Source organism: Lipotes vexillifer, unplaced genomic scaffold (assembly GCF_000442215.2).
Source record: "Lipotes vexillifer unplaced genomic scaffold, Lipotes_vexillifer_v1.1 scaffold548, whole genome shotgun sequence".
In the NCBI taxonomy this organism is placed as follows: domain Eukaryota; kingdom Metazoa; phylum Chordata; class Mammalia; order Artiodactyla; family Lipotidae; genus Lipotes; species Lipotes vexillifer.
Window position 1 is genome coordinate 489624 of NW_006789826.1, and position 12635 is coordinate 502258.

At 41.7% G+C, this 12635-nt stretch overlaps 1 protein-coding gene across 2 annotated transcripts in view; it reads left to right on the forward strand.

The window, feature by feature from the left end:
* POU6F2 (POU class 6 homeobox 2) overlaps positions 1-12635 on the forward strand; it is a 367227-nt gene that overhangs the window by 312541 nt on the left and 42051 nt on the right. For both annotated transcript variants that reach the window (XM_007462843.1, XM_007462844.1), the window contains exon 5: positions 6349-6495. In XM_007462843.1, coding sequence (XP_007462905.1) covers positions 6349-6495 — 147 coding nt within the window. The remainder of the gene's footprint in view (positions 1-6348; positions 6496-12635) is intronic.

Genomic DNA, 12635 nt, shown 5'->3' on the forward strand with positions numbered 1-12635 from the left:
CACAAGGCAATTCCCTCTTTGACTATAAGCCCCTGGAGGGTAGGGAACATGTCACTCTGTCATTCGCACCATCTTTCTCACACTGTGCCCAAAACATAGTGGGTCCTGAATAAATTTTTGCAGGGTTAAGACTTTAATGAGTGAAAGGGAGTGACATTTGCCTTGTAGCCATAATTGTTCAAGCTCCACCCAGATCCCCTGGAATCCTTCTTTTCTGTAAGTTGCCCCCATCTTGGGGGGCTTTCAAAAACCAGCACGAGCAGCTCTTCTTCCAAATACTCCACTTTGTCCCAAGAGCAAAGAGCCAACAGTACGCAGGGATTTGAGTCCCAAGCCTCTCCTCCACCCCACAGATGTGAACTGGGACTGTCAGGTGTTGAGTGTGGACACCCAGCCTCCTTGCCTCGGGGGTGGGAACTCACACTCCAGAGCCCCTGCCAGATTGGAATTCCTCCCTTCCCCCTCCATCCTGTTTCTGGGAAACTCAACCTCAGACTTTAGGTCATTTACAAAATTCCTCTGTTAGCCAGTGTAGCTGGGTGTTGATAGAAAGTTACTGGAGCATTAATAGAAAATTACTATACTTACAGTTGGCCACAAAATTAAAATAAATTAAATATAATTCATTTTGAGACTAGACTGAAATCCATGTGACTTTCCGTTGATGACTCGAAGGTATTTTAGGACGTTGCAGTATCTGAGAGTCATCACGGCACATCTCATGCACTCCAGTCTGAGACATCTCAGCCACGGAAATGGAGACTTTTGGTTGGTAGAGTGTTGGACGGGCAGCATGTAGCACGTTGCCATCTCTCCAGGGAAGTGGGCAGAGAGCAAGCAGCAAAGCTTGACTCAGTATTAAAACTCACAAAACTGAGACTTCTCCGGAGGTCCAGCAGTTAAGACTCCGCGATCCCACTGCAGGGGGCACGGGTTCGATCCCTGGTCGAGGAGCTAAGATCCCACATGCCACGTAGTGAGGCCAAAAATAAACATTAAAATTAAAAAATAAAATAAAACTCACAAAACTGATTGCTGTGATGTGGGTTTCATAAGACATAATAATCATGAGACCAAAGGGAAAAACCTAGTAGGATAGAACACACATCAGGTGGGTCATTGAGATGAATATGGCCGCCCTTCCAGAACTTGTCTACCTGTATTTCCTTGACCTTTAAGAGAAGCCTTGAGGGGTAAGAAGTGGAAATACTGATTTGGTTAAAAGAGTCCCAAGGAACCAAGAAACACGTTTTGCAGTATAAGAAAAGTCAAGGACCTAGTGTATGGAAATGAAGAGCCACATTTGCCCTCCTGTTTCTAGGCAGCCACTGCAAGTCATTTCAGACCTTAAATGGGGAATGAATTGTGATGAATGTGTTCATGAACATCCTCATTTAAAAACAAATGGCACCACAGTTTCAGAGTTTTAAATTGAAAAGTTAGTAGCAAAAAGAGCTGCTCCAAAATCCATATTCTATAAAATTCACATAGCTCATGAGGAGAATGATAAAACTATAGATCATGAGCAATTATGCTCCAAAGAAAGGTTTGAGCCGGCTGCATTCATAAGGTCCTCCTGGTACAAAGACATAGACATAGAATATAACACTATAGCCAAAGTGCTGCGTCATGCTGCCGTAGTTTTGTAAATAAGATTTATACTAATAGAATAATGTAATCCGCAAGTTTTCATGAACAGTATTGTGACTTCTAAGGCTCAGATTCAAGAAACCTGAATTGTTTAGCAGGCTGTAGAAGGTGAGTCTTTCAGAGAAAGAGAAGACGGGGCAAGATTTGGATACCCACCACGTTCTCTCTGGTGACATTTATGTGATGTCACACAGATGACACCATCTAAGAGTCCTCCTTGAAGAAACTGTATCAGAGTTTTTCTTTCCATCACCATTTAGTGTCCACAGGTAATAAGGATGTGCATAGAGCCCTATGGATTTGGGAATATGGATTTATTCTCATTACGAGATGACTACCCAATATCCCTATGGATACATGCATGGAGAAATCAACCATTGCAAATCCCAAGGGAAATTTTTTTTATGAATCTACTTCCTGCATGCCTTCACTATCAAATTAACAACTGTGGGATAGACTCATTCACCATAGCTTGACATGAGGCAGGAATTAAACTGCAAAATGAGTGTCCTTCTGGAACCCTAACAAATGTTGTAAACTAAGCGTGAGAAAAAGCAGACCAGAAAAAAAAAAAGGTCTTCTCTTGCTGTTCTGCCACCTACCTACCCTGGCCTCGGAATCAAAACACTGCTTTCTCTATACATTTCTCTATACGTGATCAAATATGAGAGGCCAGCAGGTGATGTCATGCTTTAACCACTTCTTTCAGATGTCCTCCAGTCTGAAATACCTTTAAACCCCATATTTATCTTTTCAATTATACAACTCATCTCATCTAACAATCACATTACTTAGCTAATCGCTTTCTTCAAGCTACTGTTTTAAAATAAGCAAAATAAAATGAGAGAGTACAATTTAAAGTATAAAAATGGAGACTACAGTTACTGTGTTCACATTACTTCCAGAGTAAAAAGATATTTGTGGAGGTGAGTTCTAATTCTGATAAATTAATCAGTTCAGAATCCTGCTGCACACTATGAACTCTGAGGATAATAGCTATAGCACTATTTTAGAACACGATATATGCCAAGTATCATTCCAAAACTTTTTCGCATATGTTATCTCATTTAATTCTCATCAAAACTCTGTGAACAGGGGTGCCCTGTTTACACCCATTTAACTTATGAGAGTAGGAAGCATGGTTTACTTAAAGTCACAAGCCAAGGCAGTCTGGTTTCAGAGCAGATGCCCTCAACTGCATGAATGGATAGACCAGGCTCTGTGAGGTTTGAAGCCTTTGCTTACTGGTACAAAACTATTTTTGTTTTATTATCCTGTTATTTTTATTCTCGAAAATTGAGGAGGCTGTCTTAAGGAATTAGTGTTTCTATTAGTAGGTTTTTAGACTATCTGAGACTTAGAGAACTATAGCTTGATGTATTCAAGGCCCAGAATCAATTTGGATGTGACATGAGGACTCTGTCTGCAAATCCTGCTTTGAGAGCTACCACATTTATAAACAAGCGTGCACCAGAATGCAGCATGTCTTTCGAGCTGGTCTATTGCAAACACAAGTATGTAGCACAGTCAGACCTCATTTGGGCCATCCTTTGCTGGTTAGGTACATTGGCAATGAAAGATCTGAAGGCATACACTTGGCAGTGCCTTCAAAATATCCAGTTGGTCCTAGAACGTTAACATGCTCATTATGTGCATTTATTGTGCCTGGGCTCCCCACTGTCCAAATCTCCCCCGAGTCTCCAATCAAGAAGAAGTATTGAGAGGAACACTGCTAATATGACATGACTGGGGACAATACAGAGTGACATGACCCAAGGTGATGAAGAGAACACTTATGGTTTCCTGACCGTTCCCGCCACGTATCTTAATGCGTATTACATCCCTGCCTTGGCAGTTCCAGACAGAAAAGCCAAAAGGTATTTAGGAAGCTGCATCCATCGACAGCACCAACAGTCCATCTGAAATGCTGTCAGCTTACAGATTGACTTGTACCTGGTCTCTCTATATACCACTCACTCCCCTGCCTTCACGTCCAACTCTGCTTTCAGAGGCCAGCAAGGCATCTCCCCAGAGCCCTGCACCCTTCACAAAGACCTAGGGATGCAAGTAAGAGAGCCATCGAGTTGGCATTTGATTCATTAAGAGAGAAAGCCTGCAAAAACAGGAACAGATTGGATTTCAATCTAGGACCGGGATATAGAGAAAGTAAACGTTAAAAAAAATAAAATCTGTACATCCATGGTCGCTGAAGCAATCTTCCAAAACAGTAGAAGTATTCCCGTTCCTGGCCCCATAACACAAAGGCCCAGAGCCTGATTTTAAGTAGGTGCTTTGTTTTATATTCAAAACAACAGTTTATCCTTTATATAATACTGAATTTATTGGACTACATGGGACTACTGCTGAACAACACACTAGTGTCCTAAATGTTGGGAATTCTCATCTACACTATTGTATCCAGAGAGTAATTCCAAAATTTCCTATGTGAATTTTTGATTGACCTAGATGTTAGGGAAATGTCTTCCAATTTTTAAAAATATTTTCTCTTCATTAAATAGGAAGCATTGTCTTATCTTCTTTAGAAAGCATTCTGTAGGTACTGATTTAAATGTTTCACTCAAAATTCGTGGACAAAATTGCATATTCAACACTAGAACCGAATTGCACATAATTTAATCTTTCTTTGAGATTAAGAAGCTTAGTTTGAGAGCTCCCTGAAATTCAGGAATTTCATTATGATTTCAGCTCGTATTGCATGAAAAGAAATGTAAACATAGCAACTGGCACATGACCTGAGAATTGTGTACCACTGGGCAGTGTCCATCCTGGCCATTTGGGGAAGGTATTCCTCAAGTGGTCTTCTCACTTTGGAAGTGAAGAAAAAGAACACACTATAAACTCTTTCACGTTAGGGAGTCAAGCCAAAAACAAGGAGAGTTTGCATTCAACATATACCATTACTTGCCTCCTATACACTGTGCAGATATCCTCAGAAAACCAAGATCAAGGCCAACCTGAATTTTAAATCCCATGGTGGTAATCTGGGATAAGACAGGGTTTCTCTTTAGGCTAATGAATGAGAATTTTTTTGTCTCCTTAAAAAGAAAATTATTATTATCTTTTAGGAGAGAGATAAAGGCAAAAGACACATAATGTAATGAGCTGAAAGTGGATTTTCGTTGCTAAAAAAATGTGCTGGGTCAATGGAATGACTAGAACTAGTGCTGTGAAATTTCGTTATAAAAGAATAAAGAAACCACTAAGATAAGGATATCACATTAATGCGGGGGAGAATTATTAAATTCTTGTCCTTTTTGATATTTCCTCTGACAATTAGTATTTCCGTCCTCACCAGATGACATAAACTCTAGGCAAATTTCCAAAGGAATTAAGTAATAAAATATGTTTTGAGAGGAAGAGGGAGGGAAAAAGGAAAAGAAAGAAAAAGACAAGAAACTGAGACACTAAAGAGAAAGTAAAGAAGAAAGTTAAAAAAAAAAGAGGCATCTTTAAAAGAGCTTCTAGGACTTGAATTAAGTATGGCATTAAATTTTTTCTACCAAGTCTTAGTCTTGGCAGGTTTCTGCTAAATGCAGGAATTTCATGGATGTGGGAACTGGTGATGGAAAATGCATTATTATACACAACAATTGCTGTACTTGAGAGGAACTATATGGGAAAAAATAACACCCTGGAATAAATACAAATGAAATTCATGTATCAAAACCATTACTGTGAAAATAGTTTAAATGTTTCTTGCATTTATATCTAGTCATTAACCTAAATGCAGATTTTAGTTCAAGCTACACTTCTGCCTCATGGTCAGAAGGCCTGAAAACCTGTGACGTGGAAAATTGGCAGGATAAAGAATATTGAATTGGCCTCCACGGAAAAACAAAATTTGGCAGCCATAACCTCCTCCTTGGGCGGCTCTCTCCACCCCCCATTCCCCCCGCCACCGCCCCGCCACTATTCCCCTGTCAAATTCCTCCCTAGCTCACTCTTGTCCCAGCAAAGAGGCCAAGGGAAGGCCGTATATGAGCTAAAACAGCAAGCTGATGTCAACCTGACCATTCACCAGGGGACCTTTCTCCTTGACCTTGAATCCCATGGTTCAAGTGAGCCCCCACAAAAGTCCCAACCCTAGACTTAGCCTCTGAGAGCACAGAGGCTGGAGGTTTCTATTTCTCCTGACTTTGGTTTCCTTCATCCTTGGAGAAGGGCGTGGGGTGAGGCATCTGCCTTACCAGATATGAAACTGCAATTCACAAATGAAAATGACAGACTCATTTGCATACATCCCTAAAATCTCTTCCGCTCCTCCACCCCTACTCTCATCCTGTTTTAATCCCACATTCAGTCTGGTTGCCTCAAGCAAAGAAGACCTTTTCTCCAAAGTTTATTTAGTCTAGCAAACAAAACCCAGGGACTCCTCCAAAATTATTTCTCCACCTGGGAAGATCCTAAGGTCCCACCTCGCCCCTGGGGCCCACCTCCCTCCCTCCTGGGGCAACTCCCAAACCCAGGCTCCATTAAGCAGCCCGGTGTTGAGGGAGAATATTTCCCTTCCAACCTCATTTCCAACCTTTCCCAAACCCTCCAGCTTCAGAGGGAATGTTCCCCAGGCCCTTTGCATGAGCCATTTGGAGCGATAACTTTCCCCCCCAAAAGTGAATGTTGTTTCCGTGTGCTGTGCGTGTCTTGGTGGTTTCACCCTGATCTTTTCTCTCTTTGCAGCTGGTTAATAATCCACTAGCAAGTCAGGCTGCAGCGGCTGCAGCAGCAGCAGCCATGGGCTCCATAGCAAGTTCACAGGCCTTTGGCAATGCCCTCTCCAGTCTGCAGGGGGTCACGGGTCAACTAGTTACTAATGCACAAGGACAGGTGAGTGGGAGATGGGAACAAGAGTGAATTTTTATGGCAGATTGAACTCGGAAAAGAAATGAATTTCTTTTGCATGACAGTGATATGTAACCGCAGCCATACAAGGCAAATAAATAATGTTGACCAGCAACGTCAAGAAGAAGAGAAGGGTTGGGAGGTGCTTCTCTAATTTAGAGGCAAGAATTTTTTCCTTCCCCTAGAATGTCTACTAAGTTTTATTTTGGTTTTATTTCTATACGATGACTCATGTTATGACCTTAATTGAAGAAATTACTTTTCAGGATTGGGAGACTCTTTCTAAGAAAAATCAGTTACATTTTACAAGATTTCCATTTTGCTTTTTTTTAGTTTTTTCATTTTTTGGAAACTTGGGTATTGGAGGAGACTGGTAAGTTTCCTTCCCTAATTGCTCTAAGATTTTTAAGTTAGCCTTAAGAAAGCTATTTCTGGATGTGTGGGGAGGTGATGGGAAACAATTCAGGATGTCCTGTAAAGGTAAAAAGGAAAAGGCGTGAGTTAGAGTTATCCCAAAACCGCCAGCCGCCGACGTGCCCGGCCACTTGCTGATTCTCACTAGACCTCAGCGGTCTCTTGTGTGCTTGTAGATTTACTTCAGCCTTCTAGGGCCAGTAAACCTTGCTCATGTCACCATCAGGCACGTCTCTTCCCTCACACTGCTCACGTGCCCGCATCGCGACCACCAAGATGCTGACGGGGCTTCTTGATGAAGGCGGTCCCTCTTCAAGACCCCAGTAAACCTGAAAGCTGCGTGCAGAGCCAAAAAGGTTGAAGCTGATGGTGTCAGGGGTGCCCTCTATTCAAAGGCCTGACACAGAGCCCAGCCTCGCTGGGTAGGGCACCTGGTTCTCAAATGTTGCTGTTTCTGATGATGAAACACAAGAGAGAAGGAGCTTGCAACCTTGCCGAGATTTCTCCTCCCTGGTTGTTTACCCAGCAGTGAGGTTACTCCTCTATGCTTGGCCTGCTCTGGGGGAACAGGAATTGAGGTGTCTTGAACCTTGCTTTATTTTACATAAAGAATAAATAGAGATGCATTATAAGCTAAACCGGCTCCATCCACATCCGAGGGGGAAAAAAAAAGCCGATCTTGTTATATTTCCTGGGCGGGTGCAGGATTGTCCCATCAGAACCCCTGAGGCCTGAACGATGGAGCTTGTCAAAGAGCGGCCCCAGGTAATGAATCATCTTATCACAGGTGCACACCACACATATTAAAGGAGGGATGTATGAACACCGTGCCCTCCTCGGTCACCTTTCAATGTCGACTTTAACCCTTGTTCCAATCCCTTTTCATCAAAGGATCATTTTATGCAGCCGGCTCTAAATGGAGGCTCTCAAAAGCCTATTAAGATTTCTGGAGGGATGGGGTATTGATGTGGAGGAAAAGTTGGTTATGATATCTATAAGTCATACTCAGATCAGGTCTGTCCTGGTAGCTGTTTCCTGGAGTTGTGCCCGAAATAGAACACCCTGTTTCCTTCCTGCCAGGCAGCCGACCCTTGAAATGTAAATTTTAAGAGTTCAGGATAGACAGCATAACCATTGATGCGTATTTCCCTCTGATTTTTCTTGTTTCCATGTCCAAGTAAAATGTACTACTATGCCCCACCTCTTGAGTATTTGTGATGAAGAAAATGCTTCATTGTTTAAAAGGAATTATTAGTTTATTCTTCTGATGATTTAATGGCTGATCATTTTTGCCGGTTACAAATCCACCTCCTTCTCAGGGGCTAGGGTTACAACCTCTGCTTTGTGTGGCCTTGGCCAGTCCCCATCCCAGGGGCTCCCAGCCCACAAGTACCCCTAAGGAAATGGGCTTCAAAGTTGAAGCTGGATTGGCACTCTGCATAAATTAAGAGTTGATTTTAACTTTAATTTTTCTATTTTAGAAACTGTGTTACAATAGTTGATTTGATATGGTACACAAACCTCCTAAAGTAAAACAAACTTAACAGAGAAATCAATCATGGCCACTTATAAAGTCTTGTCTGAGAGTTTTAGACACGTCCCAATGGCATCATGTCCCCTTCCTAGTGCAAGAAGAGACCAAGATGCTCCCATTTCCAAAGTAGAGGAATTGGCCACATTGATGCAGCACTATAAGTTTTTTTAAATCTTTGTAATATAAACACCATCATCTTCCCAGAAAAAGGTGCATGCCCTGCACCTCTTGGCACAAAGATACCTATTTGAGCCTTACAAAGTAGTCAAATTATATCCCCCAAAAGGCAAATATTATTTGGGCTGTGTGTGTGTGTGTGTGTGTGTGTGTGTGTGTGTGTGTGTACTCCTTTGGCTTGTGTTAATGTGGTACAAAAGGTGAGGATACATTGGAATCAGGTTAATGCAACCGCCATGTTCAAAATACCATGTAAACTAGGATTACTACATGCAGCCCATTTTCAATTCCTTAAAAATCTCCATGGAGCTTTCCCAGAAAGGATACAAAGAGAAAACTCTAAATATATTTAGAGATTCTTTCATTTGAGTTCGTGACATCAACTATTTTTTTTTTTAATTTGAAAGTTCACCTGGGAGTAGTAACATTAAAATCTAAACGTAAGTTAGAAAAGCATGTTTTACTCCACTGATAATTTGCTACGGTAGGTCTGTTGATTGCAAGCAGGGGCACTGTGTTATCAGTAAGGCCATGATCCTTGCTCCCGCCTGCTGAGATTCTCTTTGCTCCCTGGAAACCGAAGTGGGATTACTCAGTAGTTAAGAGCCCTGACTAATTTCAGACTTCCCTGGGAGTGGGTTTAGGCTCCACCTCTTTTTGGTCTTATGACATTAGGGCAATGACTTAACCTTCCTAAACCAGAGCCTCATCTTCAAAACTCTAACACAACCCCTATGTGGCAGACTGAGCTAGTGGCTCGCGCTCGGAGGGCAGGTGGTCCTCGGTCTGCCTCCTTGGCTGGGCGGATGCCCACACAAGGAGACGGGCCCGGATCTTCCTTCAAGCTTTAGGGCCTTAGACTCTCAACAAGAAATCCTACCACCTGGGACTGTAGTTTTGCTTCCTTGTCTTGGAATCTATGTTTCCATTTACTGGATCTCAGTAAATTTCGATATAGTTAAGGCATTTTTATGTTCTTTTTTTCCAACTAGTAGTTATGAGCAAATATGGAGGAAAAACTTCAGACATTTTATACCCTTCTAACCCTGCCATTCATTTGCAGTTAATTCAGAAGTCAGACACTGGTCTGAAGAGTGAATAATTCTAACAAAATAATACATTCTAAAGTCACAAAGCACATATCTTACCCAGAAATGTTAAAGTATTTTAAAATTATATCACACGCAGCTTCACTCTGAGGTGGGAAGGTACCAAGTGTTCTAATGGTAATTAGTGATAATGAAATTGATAATGGCTATCGCAGTGCTGAGAAGAACATTTTGGTTCTCTTTGCTCACTGAATCAGGAACTCACGCAGGTGTGGAAGCTAGGCAATGGCATGAGCGCTAGCTATAGACTCATTTGAATCCAAAGTCAGACAATAACTAGTTCTGTGACCTTAGGCAAATTACCTGAGCTCTCTGAGCCTCGGTTTCATTATAAAATAAAAATAATCAGGGCTTCCCTGGTGGCGCAGTGGTTGGGAGTCCGCCTGCCGATGCAGGGGACACGGGTTCATGCCCCGGTCCGGGGAGATCCCACGTGCCGCGGAGCGGCTGGGCCCAGTGAGCCATGGCCGCTGAGCCTGCGCATCCGGAGCCTGTGCTCCGCAACGGGAGAGGCCACAACAGTGAGAGGCCCGCGAACCGAAAAAAAAAAAAAAAATCAAAACTAAGCCCCTAGATTATGAAGATTATATGAGATGTGTGGGGAAAAAACCTACCATAGCACCCGAGTACACCATCAAAGACTCAATAAATGATTATCCTAATTAGCATCATTGTCATCATCATGGTTTAGAGTCTGTCTAGTATTTTCTGGAAACCTTTCTTTGGTTTGGTTATACAGCAGAGGCAGTACAGTCTACAGGCAAAGAGAATGAGCTCTGGAACCAGACTGCCATTCACAGTTGTGAGACCTTGGGCAATTGACTTACCTTCTCTGTGCCCCAATTTCTGCATCCGAAAAATGGGGATTTTTATGGCACCAGCTTCTAGGCCTAAAGGGCTTAGAACAGGGTCAGGCACATAGTCATCATTCAATAATACCATCACTCAATAAATGGTACCTGTTATTATTAATTAAGAAGCTATGTGTTTTCGGTTTATAACTGCACACAAACCTGCTGTGTGTGAGGAGTTTGAGAACGTGAGAATCTTAATAGTAGGACATTAATTTCCGTTAGGGAAATCTCATCCTTACCCTGGATAGTTCAATAGGGGTGTGTGTGTGTGTGTGTGTGTGTGTGTGTGTGTGTGTGTGTGTGTGTGTTCCTAACACTTATTCAGTGGGTATGTTCAGGATTTGGCAAGTAGATTTACCATCGATTTGTTTAGCTATAGAATTGGCTTCCCTCGAGCCCCTGGCAATATCTCCTTGTTGGCGTTATTGCAGAAAAGTAAAAGCAAATGAAATTTTATTTTAACCTGGGGCTAAAGAAAGCATTTTACATTTTAACTGAAGCTCAGAATGTTTCCTGATGAAATTAGTTCTCAACCACTGTGAAATTTTCGTAAGTGGCAGCAAGGCAAGCCCAAAACCCTTCCTTCAGTCTTTAAAGAGCCAGTCGAGTGAAAAAAAAAAAAAAAATCAACTAAACAACGTTACTCTTTTATATATAAAAAGAAGAAGAATAATTAAAATGACTTACGCGTTCAGGTTACCCAAGAATACACACAGCATGATATGAATAAACGATGGCTGAGCACAGCTGGTTTGGCCAGAAGGAAGGATGTGCTGTAGGATAGGGGCTGTTTCCTAAATGACCACAAGGCCACAATTAAAGTAAAACAATCTGCTGATCCTAGCAGTAGCCTAGGCTGGAGAGGTGGATGGAGAGGTAGGACCACCACCAGTGCCAAGTGGAAGACCATTCCAATACCATAACTTTCCAAAGTGGTGAGAAATACATGTCTTAGAATGGAAGAAACTTGATGCTGACGTTGGGATGTCCCTCAGAATTATAATAATAATGAGCTCAATAGCATCTCTAGAAGGCAATAGAGTAGCTAAGAATATAGGCTTTAAAGGACACGCGTCTGATGGGAACACATTTCTAGCTCAGTGGCCTTGGATAAGTTCTAGAACTTTCCTGGGCCTCCGTTTCCTCATCAGCAAAGTGGGAGGGATAAGACTTCTCACATACTTTTCGTGCGGGATGAGACGTGATAATAGCAGAAAGAGTGCTTAGCACAGTGCCTGATAGCTCTTAAGCATTTAGTAAATTACATTAATTCATCCATAAATTAATGCCATAGCTATTTTTTTAGGATGAAGAAGCAATTGACCTTGAACTCTGGCTTGCTAAAGTCACTCAACACATAATTTTAAATAGAAAGATAAGAATCTTTTAGAATCACTACAAGATGAAGGAAGATAAAGTTATAATAAATGCAAATCTTAGCCAAAAGATTGAGATATAATGAACTTATGTGTCCATTGAGGCCCTCTGTGGGCTTGATTAGGTCTGTCTGTGTAGGAGAACTAACAAAGCCACAGCTGCCCACATTAGTAAAACTAATTTTAAACTTTATGCAAAGGAGATCAAGTGTGGAGCTTTGACAGTGGGACTAGAACCAAAGCATTAGACGTATGCAGCTAAAGCCAGTTGATTGGAAATTTAGGGAGTTTCACAGGTACTCCTGCATTTCATTTTTTATAATGAAACACATTAAATGTATAGACAAAAGATAATTTTTTACATAAAAAATAGCACAAAAGACATCCTTGGTTCAGCCACCTAGATATTAACTTTTTTCCATACAAGTTTCAGTTCTTTTGCTTATTTTTACTTTATTTTACTTTATTTATGGCCGCGCCGTACAGCATAGGGGAACTTATATTTAGTTCCCCGACCAGGGATCAAACCCACAGATCCTGCAGTGGAAGCATGGAGTCTTAACCACTGGACCTCAAGGGAAGTCCCTATTGCTTATTTTTTTAAAGAAATGAAACATTACTGATAACAGCTAAGACCTTAAAACACCTTCCATTCCTCTCT